The following is a 17,756-nucleotide window of genomic DNA, read 5'->3' as shown; positions in this document are numbered from 1 at the left end:
TATTATTAATCCAATTTGTTTTATTCATTTGAATGATACATTAATATTCAGGTAGGCTTTTGATTTCACTTTGAGAACATGACTTTGCTGACAAGAGCCAGAAGGCCACACTTCCATATAAGAGTAACTTGGCAGTACAGTAATTCATGACAAAGACATGTAAATGATTCAAAGGTTGCCCATTTCAGATATTCGAAGGCATGTTGTTCAGCTTAAAGGATCCCTTTGACACATCGGTGTTCAGAGTTGAAAGGGCGATGTTCTCAAACAACCCTTGAGATTCATAGCATTTGAAATTGTGAAGCAGACTAGCCAAATCTTTCTGAAAATTCTTGTTGAGGAATCCATAGAAGATTGGATTGACACACGTCGAAATCATGGCTACCAAGTGACACAAAGTAAAGACCACATTATGGTGGCAGTTGATCAGGACCTCGTGGTTCCAGTCAAACACAACGTTAAATATGTACAGTGGTAACCAACATGCCCCAAAGGTTGCAACAATTGAAATCAACATAATATTAATCCTTTTACTCTCATTTAGTCTGACCTCATTCTCCCTTATCTTATCCACTTTACCTTTCCTCTTCTGAAGGCACACAAATATCTTTATGTAACAGACGAAAATAAACCCTAGTGGTAAGAAGTACTGGAAAACTAACATTGTTGTGGTAAAGCTACGCCTCTCCTCAAGGGATGGCCATACCTCAACACAGACAACTTTGTTCATATAAATATCACTGTGGGAAGAAAGGTTTCTAAAGGGGTCATCGGTGACTTGGTGGAATAAAAAAAAAGGAGTCGACAGTATTATAGAAAAGGCCCAAATGAAGATAATTCCCCAAAATGCATGTGAAATTCTAGGCTTCCAACCTCGCGGGTTTACTATTAACTGATACCTCTCAACAGCAATTAACACAAGTGAGAATGTAGAGGCAGTGATAGACATACTTTGTACAAAATTAGATATTTTACACATGGCTTCTCCAAACACCCAGTAATCCATCAAAGTGTACGCAACAGTGAAAGGGATGCACATGACACAAACCAAGATGTCAGATAGGGAGAGGTTGGCGATCAAAATGTTGGTGACATTCTGGCTTTCTTTCTGTTTCCTGATGATAATAATTAGGCAAAGGTTGCCAAGGAGCCCCACCAGCATGACTACAGCGTAAGCTGTGATGAGCAAGAAGACGGCAGGAATAGACGGCAAGCAGGATTCAAAGTGTGAAAGCTGCAACTTACTGCTGTTTGCAACAGACGGATCCATGCCAGGCTCTTGAATGTTTTTGTTTTATCCTTCATGAAACACCCCTGAAATCACAAACATAATTTAGATGGAAAGTCCCCACCACCACACACACACTCTTTTCCAATGTCCTTTGCTTCATTTAATTGCTTTTTTGGAGCGTCTCAGCAGCAGGAATACTTAAGAAAAACAAACCCTTTGAGAACCATTTTCTGGTGATATATGATCCTGGATGAATTTTGAACATACATGTGTTGAGAGTGGGCATGCACTCAATTACACACTGTTGAGATTAACCTTTTGGGGGCATAATTTCTTGTTCTTCTCCCAAACTGCAAACTTGGATTTTTAAAAATGACACTGCTGTCTTTAAACCCATAGACTTAAAGACTGAACCTACGGTACATCCTATCAGTTGCCCTAGATAAAGTGGTGTTTAGTTCCAGTTCATACACTGAGCTCCATGTGAGCTGACACACCGGATTTACTTTACTGTTGTTGACAGCTTTGCGCAGGCAACAGGTGTGTGTGTGTGTGTGTTTGTGTGTGTGTGTGTGTGTGTGTATGGGAGTGTTCCTGACATTGAGGGGGTAATCATCCCTGCATATGTGCTGGAACGGCTGAATCAGATCTCAACAGTCCAATTCTAAGCATGTTTACTAGAAGTAAGTGCGTTAAGAATCAATGTGACCTACTTTCTAGTATGTATGTTTAGGATTGCAACTCAGTGCCATACTGCTGCCTCACTGTTGTCTCAGTGCCTAGCAGCAATATCCGTATTCTACACACGCACACACACACACCAATCAGAATAAAGTACACAAATGAAGATCTTTGATGCTTATTTGTTTCACCCATATAATTGTTTTTCTATTCAGATCATTTAGAGTGCAAAATTCTAACTCTTGTTCTTTAAATCCAAAATAAAAATAAAAATCCAGTTTCTTACAGTGCATGTCACCCTGACATTTTGCAAAGGGGTTTCATATTCATATGCTGTCTTGCACCTCCAAGTGCTAAATCCTAAAAAGGTCCTGTAGATGAATGTTGTGATGCTTAATGTGGCTAGTGAGTTCATTGGCATTATTTACCTACTAACTGCCCTTTGTCAATTAAGATCTCAGGGTGGTTTACGACATGCACATTTAAACCATAAGATTCAATAAAAGCATTAAAACCATAATTCACTATCAAGCCATATTGATACAACAATACTTTATCAATTACAGCTGGCCTTACCAGATCAGGGATGAGAGGTGCCGGGGAGGGAGTGTTTCTCCAGGTAGTTAGTATGGGCACATAAAGACACCTATCAAATTATCACTTTTAAAGTTAAGTTTCAGAAGTGAGAATGGATGGACAAAGGGGTCAGCATCTAAGTACAGAGGATGTTGGAGGCCTGCAAGTGCAATATGTAGGCAGATAATACCTGGCTAGCCCAGGAAAATATCTGGGAAAAGTGTGGTCTAGAGATTTCTCTTCTCCCTCCAGTGGGGCATGTATATTCAGGCAAAAACTCAGCTCAGTGTGTTGGCTCATAGTTTTGGATTTAGGCTTCAGCACGTTTCTTGACAATGTGAGGTTGTGTTACCAAACCTAAGGAGGAATGCAGCCCAATAAATTCTCATTTGCCCATCTTTCACTGTTACAGCAAAACTTTTCAGAGTCTCCAGAGCCTTGATACACCGGCATTCCCTCTGAATTGCCAGAATATAACTCACCGTGGTCCATTAATGAAGTGACACTGAAATGTAAGCCAGGATCAATGAGTCTTTGCCTCTGTCAATGAGTATCCTGCTGTTACAAGGTAAAGCCAAGATGAGGAAGCTGCAAGCTGTATAAATTTAAGAGGAAACACAAATTACACAGACAGTCATTCTTATCTGTAATGTTTTTTTTATGGTCACATAAGCTTTCATGGAGTAAATTCCATTTAGTCAGATGTGGGCCTTTGAATTGCCTCCGTACTTTTTAATGGCTGTACTGCTTCTAGGATTTTTCTTCATAGCACTTTTCTCTTAAAAGTGTGGGTGAGCGCAATTAGGCAGAGCTGGAGTGCAATAATCTTTGACTTTAGGGTTGGAATATATAACATAAAAGAACTCTTAAAAGTTGGATAACACTGTTAACACATAAACCGTGGACAGTTAGGGGGTAAAAGGGAAGGGATGAAACCAGGATCTCCTCCACTGCGTGAATGCAGAGGTGCAGCTGCTGTACTGTAAACCAAGTTATCACCTGCCAGGTGTTAAACCAAAGACTTTCTGCAGGTGGGTGCTTTGTTTTTAGCTGAGGCTGTGTACACAGTCCTGTTTACTCTGCATCCAGTGTGCTAGCTTGGAATCCGCTACTAGCGTGGGAAATGGCATACACATATTAGCTACAATCGCTATATATCATGTTGTTTCTTATGAAATATTGCTTTTTGATGCAATTACATTCAAACCAGCTTAAATCTGAATTAAGAAGGGGGGGGGTAGGCCAGTCTGTGTTTTAAGCTGGTATTTTGTACCTGAGTTTCAGTGTTACCAAGCACATTCAAATTTATGACATGCAAGAAAATTCACATATTAAACAGACAGTGACTTTTGTTGGGGAGAGGTATCTACAAAGCCCAGCAAACGTAACAAAATGGAAATAGAAATACTTTCTCAATAATAAAATTGTGATATCTGGTTTTCCTTTATTACTTTTATTCATTATGCCAGAAGTCATGTAATTAAAATTTCTTTACAATGCTGCTTCCATCATATCAGTTGTTGTTACTTTAATTTTCAAAAATTATTTTTACATGCTCTATTTCTAGCTGCTGCCTTTCTTTTTTCTTTTTACCTTGCATATATATCATTTTATTACTTTTTGATATATAATAGGAACTCTGAAAAATAAAAATGTATGTGTTAGTGAGAGACAGTGTGTGTGTGTGTGAGATGGAGAGAGGTGGAGTATAGCACCTTATATGTTCCCAACCCACATTGTAGGAGTGTGGCCAGGAGCAACAATACTGAAACTATTTATTTACTTCAAAGTAATGCTAGAATGGAACTTTACCAAGATTCCTCGGGAATAAGCAGTTTCCCAAGTATGCAGTCCCGGAACCACAGAACTCAGTAGAAGAAGGCACTGAGAGTGAAAAACTAAAAGCAGCAGAATTTTCTAACGACCTGTGTGCTGAAAACTAAGGTGCAAAACTGTATCAGGGATGTGCAAAGGGTCTTCAACTGGTGGGTCAGGACCTACAAGTGGGTTGCAGCCTGATCCAAGAATGGTTGCAACAGAATCACTACTTTACTATATAATAAAGGATTAAGAAACAGGTTCCCAGATGCATGTTTGGGTTAGGAGTGGCTCCTGGGACTGAAAAGGTTGAAGATACCTGATCCAAACAATGTAGGGAGGAGAGAAGCCCTTTTGCAATCTCTAATCAAAGGTGAGGAACATTGTCTCTCTTCACACAATGCATTATGCAATCAGTATTATTATTTCCATTTTAGTTTTATGAAAACTGATGATAGAAACCAACATTCTATGTTCATACCAAGGATGATTACATACTGCGGTGTCTACTGTGAAGTATTCTGTATGTGGAATACACAGAGTATTCCTCATAAATATAGCATTAATGAATTATTCCTTTCCATAAAGATTCACATGGACAATGTTTTTTATTTTGATACAAGAGAAAAAGTTATTTGCCACCCAGCTTTAATTCAAGCAGCTTTTAAAATATAGTTATTACATCACATGAACATAAAATTCGGGCAATCAATTCATTTTCATTCTCATGCACAATTGCTTTCTAAAGTTGAATTCATAATTGTTTAGGATCAGATATCACCTCCCCAAAACGACCAATGTAAGATTTCAAATGAAATAATATGAAATCTTAAATTCTAGACATTGGAGCGGGGAGGGAAGGTACTTCAAACTGCACATCTGTATAAGACTGGGATCAATTACAAGGATCCAAAATGGTGCTGAACATAAACATGTCTATAGGGACTTTTTCACCTCGCCTTCCCAGCAGCAGCCACTCACACACAGGAGGATTGGATCCTGGCCAGGGTCCACAAGGCAAGTAAAAGAGAAAAAATAACAAAGTCTTATGAATGCCCCAACTTCTTACCTTTTGGAAAATCCACACAACACTTCCTCTCCCTTGCTTTGACCAGTCTTCTTTCCCTTTTCATATTAAATATTGACAAAATCAGCCGACATACATTTTGCTTGGAAAGGAATCAGAGGTATTTTGACCCTTTTAACTACAACCAAAGGGAAAGCCCATTTGGTTCACGGTCTTCTGAAGCAAACTGATGCTCTGAGCTTTTCCTTCCGAGAACTGAAATCACCACAGTCAAGAGCCACTGCTCTGAGAGAGAAACTAAGAAGTAAGGCAAGCTCTGGAGAGAAACCAATAAGGAGGCAGCGAGTAGGAGAGGCCAGTAGTCATGGGGACCACTTTTTCTATTAATGTTTTTTTCAGGCATTATCTTGCAACCTGATTTGCAGTTATCTATTCCACAGAATGTTTGCTTACTTTAAAAAAAAATCCATGCTGGATTTCACATGTGTAAATATTTACATTTGGCTTATTGGTCCATTGTAAAATGTGGCAGTGTTAAAATATGGGGAATATACAATATACTGTGTTGATGAGAGATTTGGCTTTTATTCTTCTGAGACATTGGCGGTGCACAATTAAAACCATGGTTGTTTTTCCACTGTAAGCTTTTTATTGTTATGTGTAAGCTGTTCAAATTAACTGGGATTTTTGCCACCGTTTTTTGAGCAGTGTGGTATATATGCAGTGATTGTTTTGCTGTCTACAATGTCTAGAATCACAGGCACTAATATTCAAGAGACAAGCTAATAAAACTTAGGATATATACAGTATAGCAAGATTGCTTCACAAACAATTCTCGGTAATTCTACAACAACCCTGTAATGTCAGTAAACATCACTATTTGGGTATTGAAGGTATGGGGGAGGGGCAAGAGTAGATTGAGTTCATGGACAGGCTGAGATTGCACAGCTCAGTTATTGCATTAGTTGTGATATTAGATCTTATTGATGTTATTAAAATTGTACAGTTTGAAATGGGAAGCTAGTCATATTTATTACACATATGTATTATGCATATTACATATAGCAGGGACTGACACCAAAATAGGATTTCTCATTTATTTTATGTTTACCACACCTAATGGCCCTATGAGTAGAGGGTGCCGCAATACAATGTTAAATATTTTAATGTATACCTCTCATCATGGACATAATGAAAGGAAACATAGTTGTGTCCTTTCCCCCTTTAGATATGTGTGAGGTACAGTGGTACCTGAGGTTAAGAACTTAATTCGTTCTGGAGGTCCGTTCTTAACCTGAAACTGTTCTTAATCTGAGGTACCACTTTAGCTAATGGAGCCTCCCGCTGCCGCTGCAAGATTTCTGTTCTCATCCTGAAGCAAAGTTATTAACCCGAGGTACTATTTCTGGGTTAGCGGAGTCTGTAACCTGAAGTATCTGTAACCTGAGGTGACACTGTACTTATCACTTCCTCTCCAACCATAGGGTGCAGGTGGTACTGAAAAGCTAGGAAGGGTTAGGGAAAGTATACATGAGTGGACTTCTACATTGCATAGTCTACAGAGATGGGATTAAATGTTTTGCCCCTGCCTCTTATATTCAGCAGCATCTCATTCTTTATTTAAGAATGAATATGGCATTGGGGGAAGTAGCCTTCAGCTTTGGAACTTACCTGCAACCCAAAACTGCATCTGGGGAATAATTTATATATATAAAGATCACCAGTGTTTGTGGGTTGTAGTGCTGCTGTTGGGCTGCATCCTTGATCAGGTCACTGTGAAAACAGGATGTTGTGCTAGATGGGTCGTTGGGTTGGTCCAGAAAGGCTCTTTCTTACATTCTTATTGTCCTGTGAATATTTGCTGATCAGTGATGGTTGTCACCTATATTCAGTTTTCCAAAGGAGTAACTTGGCTACCAGTCAATATAGTTAGACCAGGACCTTATGGTTGTTTAAATAAGTAATTAATCTTGATATGCAATTCTTAGCATTTATGGGACTACTAACAAAAATAGCACTAAAATACCCCCCATATTAAGTCTGTTTGCAAAAAAGGTTAATGAATAGCAAAATTATGTTTGGGTTATTTGAATATCCTTGGCATTTTTAATTGGTGAGTAAAAGTGACATCCAACGAGCCTTTAGCACTGGGTAAACACAGATAGATTGCTGAATGCGGCCATAGCCACGCTTCATTAGGGAGCTAACTTTATAATCACTATAATCTGATAAGAAAGAATTAAGAGCATATTGCAGATAAAGTCTTGCTAAATAGAATCCATGCCAAGTGTTAGACCTAAAGACAGTATAGCAAAGGTGAATTTGTCTTTCATAAAGCAGGAAACATCAGCAGTCTGGTCCTGATTTTCCATTTCCTCTTCATGTAACAACTGATAATGGAATGCCCAGATTAAAAGCAGTAACAATATAAAACTTAATCAGACTTGAACCATGCAATATGGCTTCTCTTCAGCACCAAACTTCTTAGTTGGAAATTTTAGCTAAAGTGTGTGGGTATTCATCCTTTACTCTGATCCTCCCATTCAATAACTTTGTTCTAGAGGACAGAAAAACACACCATTATCTCCAATAACATTCAGGGGCCAGCTAGAGATTTCTTCTGTCAACAGAAATCTATTCTTGACTCTTTGTATCTAATGTTCAGTTTATTCATACCAGCCACCATTAAAACAATTGATGGTTATCTAGCACTTAGACTCTGGCCTGGATAAGATCAGGCCTCATTTAGTGTCATTTCCCAGACACCCTCCTCTCAGCATAAACAGTTGCTAAATGAGAGGTTCCTTAGGGTTACCTCTGCCTACTATTTCCCAAAAAAACAGAAAGATCAATAATCCTCAGTCTTTGTGTGCTATGTACTTTGCCTGGGGTTCTTTTACTGTTCCATCTCAGGCATGTACAAAAACTGACTGGATGGGCAGTTGAATATTACTTCAGCACTAACAACAGGACCGTATCCTCAAGCGCACCTGAGGGCAGCAGACTAGTTTAGGAGATGCCTGACAGGCTCTGATCTTAAACAGCGGGGAATGGCTGGGGGAGGAGGCTGTAGGAGTTCCTGCTGCCCCCCTGCATCTGCAACCAGAAGCAACTGCCTCACTCGACCAAATGGTAGGGCCGACAGTGTTCTTGTCTCGTGGTGCAACAATGCAGATCTGACTGTCTCCTACATTATACTACACCTCAGATTAAGATGAATTTATTTTCCATTTAGAGATAATTGCCTGAAGAACAGCAGCAGCAACAACAATTTGTGCCTTCTCTTCAAAGTAGTTTAAAGACTATCCAAACAACTCAATTACAGCTCATTGACTAAATGCTTATGAAGGTTGAAGGCAGACTATATGGGCCAACATGCTCATTGTCATGCCTAGCCCTGACCTAGTACCAGACACTGAGTCCTCAGACGATGAGCAAGATACATCACAGGTAAAGGACCCTGAAGAGCAGGCAACCCCCTCCCATAACCCAGTGTTGAAGATCCCCTTGAGGAGTCCTCTGGGTTGAAACCTGATGAAGAACTCCTGGAGTTGTCAGGATGGAAGGTGGCCGGCACCAAATGCTTTGGATCCAAACCCAGAGTTGTCAGTCTAATTGTGAGGGAGGGTGAGGTGGGGCTTGCTCATGAGTAAGCAACCTCTGATGTGCCTTCAGTGTGCTTAGGGTGTGGTTTAGGAGGTCAGAGTATGTAAGACCTCATTCTTGAGTCTTGAAAGCATCATACGATATTTGGTTCTTAGTTGCTTTTCTTTTGGTGTGCCTTGTCTGAACTCCCTGTGATATTGATCTTGGAGTGTTGCCTATATCTGTCTCTGGCTCATGTATGGACTTAGATTGATACTCTGTGCTTAACCTGGGTTTGTTTGGACTGTGCTGCATCCGAAACCCTGCCTGTTTTGGTGAGTACTTTGGATAAGGCTTATCTCCTATAGCTGTGACCCTAGTCCCTTGGGGTATCCTGCAGCATCACACACACACATACAGGCTGGTTTGAGATTCCATTCAATCTCTATGTGGGGTTTATTGTTTTTGGTAAAATAAATGCACATTTATCAGTTATTTTGTGTATCTAACTCTACTCAGGAATATGAAGATACAGCATTTTTGAAGTATTTATAATGTACTGTTTTGTACCTGCATTTTTCTTGTACTTCCTTGTGCCTGCCCCAGGACATTTTGGGAAAACGAGGCAGGAAATCCTATTGATACAGAAACTTTGCCATCCTGAATTGACAAGCGGAATCTGAGGTCAAAATAAAAATGAAAATAAAAATAAATTGTCCAGTGGCACCTTATAGACCAAGTAAGTTTGTTCTGGTATAAGCTTTCATATGCATGCACACTTCTTCAGATACACTGAAGCAGAAGTCACCAGACCCTTATATATAGTGGGAGGGTGGGGTGGGGTATTTCTCAGAAGGGTAGTAGGAGATGGGTGATTGGCTCAATGGGTATGGTAAACCTGTTGACGACTGTTAACGACTGCAATTAGTCCTACAGGAAAAAGCAAGGGATAGTATGCAGATGACCAAAAATAGCTTTAGCATGTGTAATGAGACAAGAGTCCAATATCTCTATTCAGACCAGGTCTCTCCATAGTTTTCAGTTTGGTAATAAATCGTAATTCAGCAATAGTCACCTATAGTCTCCAAGCGACTTACCCATGCAGTTTATCCATTTCTATTGAGAAATATTGTCACACAAATGCCTCATTGGAGACTGTGCAAAAACACTGGTATTGCTGGGAATATAGTACCAGATTGTATGGTGGATTCCAGTTGTGATGCAGAGTTGTGTTGCAATCATTTATGTGTGTGACATAAAATACTGTTAGAAATTCTTTCTGACATACCCCTGGCACAAGCGGGAATTAAATAAGTGAAGTGTTCCAGTTCTACCACTAAAAGCTGGTTACATCTTTGATCCATCTTCATGAGCGCATACTGATCATACTAATATTTTATACTGCTCTGCCACCATGTGGCTGCAAAATGGTATTGATGCTTTTTTAAATGTCTGACAGGCTCTTTTTTAAAAAAAGAAAAGAAAAAGAAAAGATGGTAGTATGTATAATTGCAAACCTATGTACATTTATTTTTAAAGGTTTCTTTCCCCCACCCCCAAACCCCCAGCAATTAAAGTTGTATGTGTGTGTTTGTGTATAAAATCAGCCCACAACTTAACATCAATGGTTCAAACTTACAAACTCTAAACCTCAGTCAGGAAGATATTTTCATGAGATCTATGGCTAACCAGTAAATCAGTGAGAGATAAACATCAAAATACCATATATACTTCTGAACATTTTCTTATAACAAACTTATGAAAAATGTTTTTCAAATATTTGTGCATTTACAGGATGTGGTGTTTCCATAAGGTGTGCCAAACTGTAGAAGGCTCACCAAAGACTCCTAAGTAAGTTTAGGAGTCAAAGAATAAGAGTGGTCCTCTTGTGGATCAGGAATTAGTTAGGATGCAAGAAGAATAGGAATAAATGGATAGTTCTCTGAATGGAGAGTAAAAAGTGGAGTCCCTCAAGGATCGGTATTGAGAACTGTACTTTTTAACTTGTTCATAAACGATCTAGGGGTAGAGTGAGCAGCAGTGAGGTGGCCAAGTTTGCTGATGATGCTAAATTGTTCAGTCGTTAGCATTATATTGTCACGGGCTGTTTTTATCATTTTGGACAGAGCTGAAACATTACTCCTCTCATACAGTGGGATGTGTTTAGTGATCCACTGGGCACCCAAATGAGGACAGGTTCTCCTTGCATTCCTGTAGAGTGGGGGAATCCAGGGCATGGGGGAGGGGAGTTTTTTAAAAATACACTCCAGATCCACCCCAAAGCAGCTGAAGGCTGCAAATGAACACTATCATCATGCTACCATGGAATGTTGACTGCAGAGAGCTTTGCACAAGCTTCGCTGTTGCAACAGCTGTAACTGGGAGTTAAGCTGCCAGGAACCAAATAAGACTGCTGCTGGCTTCCTTTCAGCCCTAGAGTCTAAACTCTAGGGATGGAATTGGTTGGGAGGATGTAAGCGATCAATCAATCAATCCATGACATCCCAGGATCCTTTTAAACAGCAAGGTGTAATACAGTGTAAAGGGATGCTTTAGGTTTACGTAAATTTTACTGACACCCAGGCAGGCTTTTTGTCATCCTCAGTGCTCTGAAATCCCCAGAGCAGTCACATAGGTTTTAATCCTACTGCTGTGTTTGTGCACTTGTAGTTATCTGGCAGATTGGACACATCTAACTTTAGGCATTACAGTATATTAAGACGCTCCAGTACAAAGGCAGCCTTCCTTCTCTAATTTCCTAGGGAGAGGTTGGAGGCAGTGATGATCAGCAACTTGAATGGCTTTAATAGGCGATTAGAAGGCTATCCATGGTGACTAGCTACGGTGCCTATGCTCTTGTCTCCATGACGGGAGGCAGTAATGCTTGTTGCTGGAAATACAGTAGGAGGGGCAAGTGCTCTTGTGCTCGAATCCTGCTTGCTGCAGGTTTCCCACGGGCAACTGGTTTAGCCACTGTTGAGAACAGTTTGCTGGACCGGGTGGGCCTGACCTAGCAGGCTCTTCTTTATTAACTTAAGTTTCAGCGAAAACCTGTTTGCACCGCACACGGGGTGTGCGTACGTGTGAGGACACGCATAGACATACGCTAGCAGAAGCGCCGTCAGAAACGAAGAGCATGGTGAACAGATTTCCACGTGGAAACCTGTACCCGGCACGACCTTTGTGCCTCCCTCTGTGGTTGCGTGTGGTGGAGGAAGCTATTATTCGGAACCCGGTGCATTCGCTTCAACGGCACCGTTATAACCTCGCCTCTTCGATGCTGCCGAGAACGAGGCGTCGTTGGTTGCACTCGCTCGGCTTTTCAAACCAGTTCTGCGCTCTCAACCCGCCCCCAACCGGCAGAGGCCCCAGAGGGAAAGCGCGCGCTAGCAAGCGGGAATGCCCATTGGCTGTTGGCTTTGAACGCCGCCGTATTAGCGCGCGGCTTCTCTCTCTTCCCTGCTTCCCCTTCGGCACGAGGACGTCTTAAGATCGGAACGCGATAGGTGCTTTGGGACGTCACTCACGGGCCTTTTCAGCAGCTTACTTTTAAAAAGCTCCCCCTTCCCCGGCAAAACCTTGTGGTGGTAAAAAAACCCCCAAAACAAAGAACCCCTCCCGATTGGCTCTCAGAGCTGTCATTCAACAAAGTGACGCAAAAGACGGCGACAGTTCTTCTTTGCCTCATTTGGCACAAGGGGAAACGGAGGGGTGGGGGCGTGCCTCGCGCTTCCAAGGTGGGCGTGGCCACCCGCCGTTTCCTTTGTGTGTGGGCCTCAGTCGCCGGCTGCGAGCGCGCCTAAGGAGGAGTGGAAGCCGCCATTTTGTGCGTTTTCCTTTTCCCCACCCCCTTTTTTCCCCGTTCTCTACCGGTGGAAGCCTAGGCCTTCGGGTGGCCCTCCGAACGGACCTCGTAGCGCACCCGCCGGTGTACTGGTAGGCTGCAGCTGCCCCCTACCGGCGGCAGCGGCGAGGAGGAGGCGGCGTGTGGCGGGCTGCGGCTCCGGCATGGAGAACTCCCAGCTATGTAAGCTGTTCATTGGCGGGCTGAACGTGCAGACGACGGAGGCCGGGCTGCGGGAGCACTTCGCGGCCTACGGGACCCTGACTGACTGCGTGGTGGTGCTGAACCCGCAGACCAAGCGCTCCCGATGCTTCGGCTTCGTCACGTACTCGGCGGTCGAGGAGGCCGACGCCGCCATGGCAGCTTCTCCGCACGCGGTGGACGGCAACGCCGTGGAGCTGAAGCGGGCCGTCTCCCGCGAGGACTCGGCCCGGCCGGGGGCCCACGCGAAGGTGAAGAAGCTCTTCGTCGGAGGCCTCAAGGGGGACCTGGGCGAGAACGACCTGGTGGAGCACTTCAGCCAGTTCGGCCCCGTGGAGAAAGCCGAGATCATCTCCAACAAGCAGAGCGGCAAGAAGCGCGGCTTCGGCTTCGTCTACTTCCAGAACCACGACGCCGCCGACAAGGCCGCTGTGGTCAAGTTCCACCCCATCCAGGGCCACCGCGTGGAGGTCAAGAAGGCCGTGCCTAAGGAAGACATCCAGGGCGGCGGCGGCGGCGGGGGCTCCTCCAGGTCGAGTTGGGGCGGACGGGGGCGAGGAAGGGGAGGCGGAGGCAACCGGGACCACAACGGGCTCTCCAAAGGAGGAGGCGGCGGCGGCTATAACAGTTATGGTGGCTATGGCGGAGGAGGAGGCGGCGGCGGCGGCTACGGATCCTACGGAGGCGGCTCATACGGTGGAGGTGCCGGCGGCGGCGATTACGGCAACGGGTACGGCGGCTTCGGCAGCTACAGCCAGCACCAGTCTTCCTACGGCCCCATGAAGAGCGGCGGCGCGGGGGGCGGAGGGGGCGGCGGCTGGGGCCCCCGCAGTAACAGTGGACCATACAGAGGCGGTTATGGCGGGGGAGGTTACGGCGGCTCCTTCTAAGCGGGAAATGCCCATTACTGTTCTGGGGGTGTCGGTTTTGTCTGCATGGAGTATGCCCTCTGTTGTACCGGGCCAGGTTCTTAATAGTTCCCCTACTCTTCGCCCTAAGGGGGCACCTCCGTACGAAAAGGCTTCCGTGATGCGGAGCTGCTCTCGAATTATTCTTGTTGGAGTCGCTCTGCTGCCTGTTTCACTTCTTTCCGAAGATGGACTGGGCCTCACACACAACGATTTTGTGTTAGTCATTGATGGACTCTATTTTTTTATTGCTTGGACATTGGTCGTTTTTATACTAGGAATAAGATACCGTTTTAATTTTGGTTTATTTGGGGTTGGGCGGGAGAGGGGAATTAACTTTGTAAGGACTTGGATACCTACACATTTTTTTCTACAAAATCTGCTCTGCTCCCGTGGCTGTAAAGGGGGAGGGGGGAGAGAAATGGTTTTTACATTTTTATTTTTTAAATAAATCATTGTGTTCATTGACCTTTACATGTCTTTTTTCCTAGGGTTCATTCCATACAGTTCAAGCAAAGGCTTTTTTAGTCGAACAAGTTATTTCTGCTCAGATTTCTACATGTGTTTCTAGTAAAGGTCTCAACTTTTTTGCTGCCCCACTAGATTGGATTTAATACTTAAGAGATATGCACCAATTTTTGAAATGCCCACGGGTGGATGTAATCAGTTAAAATACTTTATTGTACATCCACTGTTTTGTAATTGGGCAGTTGCCTTGCTGACACAGTTAGTCTGTTTTTTGTACAGGTTGTTCTCCATCAACATATGTCGTTCTGACACATTTAGAGCATGTGCTTTTTCATATAAGTGTTCAAATTTTCAGATTGCTCAGTTTCACATTGTGTTATTTATTGGCTTGCCTGTAAACGACCCATTATAGGGGAGGATGCTTTCTCTTCTGTTAAAAGTACTTTGTTTGCATAGTGAAGTCATTTCAACTGAATTCTGTCTTGTTCTTATTTAAAGGAGCCAAGAATCTTGTAGAGCACCACCTGCTGGCAGAATAGTAGACCATTGCTATAAGCTTTACTACAACAGACCAAAACTGCTCTCAAATCTATAGACACTTAGTCCTTTAAACTGCAAAGGTCAAATCTGCATGCCAACAAAAATCCTGGACATTGGCTGAAAAGAAATACATCTGACATAACCATAAGTAAATTTATTGATTAAATAATTAAATTGCCCAGTCTTCAAATTTTGTGCTAGGTGATTGATAAATGAGCCAGTAACCTAGGTGCCAGTTGTAAATCAAAATCTCTGTAGTCTGCTTGATGTATTTGTAGCCCTTTCACACAGTAGAATTGAAGTTTGTTGTTCTATTAGCAATGTTCTAGAGAGAAACTGCCTTCCTCAATAGAAATATAGACTAGTTATGGATTATTGCAAATAAAGAATTGAATTCTTCACATGCTTCAGTGAGTATGTATGAAATGGCTAAAATGTTCCTGTTTTAAAAATATTCAGACTTCAACCAAAGTCTTATGGCCTTCTCTAAACTACTTTGCTTTTGAACTGCTGGCTCAAACTTTTACATAGGACTTAGCTCCTGAAACAAGCTAGATGGTATTTGGTCAAAAAAGCTTTCAGTCAGGTTTGAGTTAGTAATTTCTACTAGGTTTTTATAGTGGTTGAAGTAGGTTTGCATTGGTTATTGCCTTGGAGAAAGTTCGTGGCTACTTATTCAGTTACATCTGAAAGAACATGTTCCATTAGTTAATGTAGTTTGCTCCAGAAGTACAAACAGTTACATCAAGTGACTGTACAACAATAAACTGGCTTGACTTAATAACTCTTGGTTTAGATGCATAAAAGCACACAGCTGGTCAATTACCATGTGTTAAGTTACCAACTTAAAAAGCAGTGAGACATCAGTTCTTAAACATTTTATAGCATGTTAATGCTTTTCCTTCACAGAAAACACAAAAAAGTGGTTTGTGGCTTTATAGCTCATGCACCTATAGCAGAATAATATTTTTAATCAATTACTACATGTTCTGTATGCAGGTCTTTCACAGCAGTGTGTTTTTCTTTATTTGAAAAAAAACACAAAAACCTCAGTCCTCTGAAAGGCAGTTAGAAACAGTTATGCTGTCTCAGAAAAATGGGCTAAGACACCTTAAAGCAAAACGGGCTCCACTTTTTAAAATATTAGGTATTCTCAATTTTTTTTGTTCGTATTCCTTACAAGGAAGATAAGAAAGGTCATGCAGAGAGGGCTGACCTCTGAGTGTTCCAACAAAATGCCTAGAACACCTTTTTTGTATAGCTTCTGTCTGTAATTGTGGTGGTCTGATCTCTGCTTTTTAAAGGCTTAAAAGAAAAGTTGGCATCCAAAACTTAGTAAGTTATGGACTTAATATTAGGAAAATGCTGAAGATGCCAAGAATGAAAGGTGAGAACAATCCAATGAGGAACTGGGAATGCCTTTTACAAACACAACATGTAGTGGGGTGGCATTTTGGATTCCCTTTGCCAGCCATATTTTCAGTAGTTGGGTAGTAATGCTCGAGTATGCATGTCTAGAGGAATTAAAACTGTACCTGATGCAATAATACAGCATCTGATAATCAGGAATATTGTGATCAGACTCTTACAGGAGTGAATACCAAACCAGTGGTGGTAACATCTCTGGTAGTGACTATATATGGTGCTAGTCCCTTCATGCTGCTTTGTGTAATACTTTGGTAGTATAGTCTTTAGCACTAAAGCTTTATTGTTTGTAAGCTGCAGCATGATTATGTATATTCCTCTTAAAAGGAAAATGCTGGTGGTATACCACTGTTTGTTAACAGTTATAAAAATGGGTGTATGCTGCCCATAAAGTTTTCTTTAGCTGCCATTGAATACTTTCAAGTGATCTGCTGTAAGAGAGTGTGCCATATGTTGTAAACAGTAAAAGCTGAAGGCTGAAAGTGCCTGATGCAAAAAAGAGGCCAGTTTCAATTTCAATAGGTTGACTACCAGCACTTCTGAGTCCTGAAACTAAAGCATTCCTGTATATGGAGAAATGTAGAAATGATCCAATACTTTACAGTTTAGTACTGCTCTGTTAAGACCAGTGTATCTTGTGTCATCTCCCCCCCCCCCCCCGTTCAACTGAGTTTCCCTTGGCAGAGTTTAAGAACAGAAGCTGTGTGCCAAGCTCCAATACATGTAATGTAGGTCTAGGTCTAATTAAAGTGCAGTATGTTAACAATCTTGGGCAATTTCTAACTGCTGTCTAAATTCTATAGTGTTTTTTACATCATGGTTCTAATTATACACATGCCAGATACGGTGAATACATTGGATGAAAGAAGCAACTATAGTACTCTGATCCCACCCCCTTTGCAGTAACTGATACCTACATAAGAGTGCAGTATTGGAGACCCAAGATTCTGATATGGATTAATAATGGTACTAGTTTACCTTAACCTGTGTTTTATATGTGGGATCACAAAATTGGAAACCTGCTTGTTTTAATGTTCACTGAGATGTCACATTTAAAGATAAGAGTGGGGGGGTTGCTGAAATGAGGGCTGAAGGCTTAGTTGCTCATGAGTTTGAACAGTCGGTCTAATGAGTGATTAACTTGGTGAAGTGGAAATAAATTTCAACCCTGTGCTTTTATTTTTAGCCTCATAATTCACTGCCTACTATCTGGTCAATTAGAATCATCATTGTGTCTAGAGATGCATGCTTTCTCTCCCCCTTCATATATCAGCTGTATATGAAAGGAAATGAACACAGGCAAAATTAAGCTTGATGTGAATATGTTGGCTTGAAACAACTTGTGCGCTTAAATTCTACAATTCAGTTTCTAAAACATTTAAACTTTTGATATTTGGTGGTCTTCGTGCATTGTCTTGTCTTCACCGCTCTGGCTGCTTCACATATTGGCAG

General features: G+C 42.0%; 2 protein-coding genes across 13 annotated transcripts; one reads left to right on the top strand and one right to left on the bottom strand.

Annotated features, from left to right (window-relative positions):
• Positions 1 to 12,474, bottom strand: LOC308471960 (neuropeptide Y receptor type 6-like). Of its 12 annotated transcripts, XM_080996326.1 has the most exons (7): positions 10,207 to 12,224; positions 9,489 to 9,597; positions 7,005 to 7,890; positions 5,376 to 5,431; positions 4,301 to 4,427; positions 2,971 to 3,083; positions 1 to 1,314 (listed from the first exon to the last, which is right to left on the bottom strand). In XM_080996326.1, exon 7 carries the CDS (start codon positions 1,268 to 1,270, stop codon positions 185 to 187), a length of 1,086 nt encoding a protein of 361 aa, XP_080852452.1. In that variant the 5' UTR covers positions 1,271 to 1,314; positions 2,971 to 3,083; positions 4,301 to 4,427; positions 5,376 to 5,431; positions 7,005 to 7,890; positions 9,489 to 9,597; positions 10,207 to 12,224; the 3' UTR covers positions 1 to 184. The 12 variants fall into 12 exon arrangements, with proteins under 12 accessions (XP_080852452.1, XP_080852453.1, XP_080852448.1 ...); XM_080996327.1 differs by lacking the exon at positions 4,301 to 4,427 and having other exon boundaries at positions 7,005 to 7,106; XM_080996322.1 differs by lacking the exons at positions 4,301 to 4,427; positions 7,005 to 7,890.
• Positions 12,475 to 12,684: 210 nt separating this feature from the next.
• Positions 12,685 to 15,278, top strand: HNRNPA0 (heterogeneous nuclear ribonucleoprotein A0). The gene has a single exon (XM_080996359.1). It carries the CDS (start codon positions 12,927 to 12,929, stop codon positions 13,851 to 13,853), a length of 927 nt encoding a protein of 308 aa, XP_080852485.1. The 5' UTR covers positions 12,685 to 12,926; the 3' UTR covers positions 13,854 to 15,278.
• Positions 15,279 to 17,756: the final 2,478 nt, after the last annotated feature.

The sequence above is a fragment of the Podarcis pityusensis genome, assembly GCF_964106645.2.
Source record: "Podarcis pityusensis genome assembly, chromosome: 2".
Lineage (NCBI taxonomy): Eukaryota > Metazoa > Chordata > Lepidosauria > Squamata > Lacertidae > Podarcis > Podarcis pityusensis.
This window is presented reverse-complemented; position numbering and strand designations above follow the sequence as displayed.

Excerpts from the sequence above, each read along its gene's own strand:
- HNRNPA0 (XM_080996359.1), top strand. The coding sequence starts at position 12,927 with ATGGAGAACTCCCAGCTATGTAAGCTGTTCATTGGCGGGCTGAACGTG.
- LOC308471960 (XM_080996324.1), bottom strand. The coding sequence starts at position 1,270 with ATGGATCCGTCTGTTGCAAACAGCAGTAAGTTGCAGCTTTCACACTTT.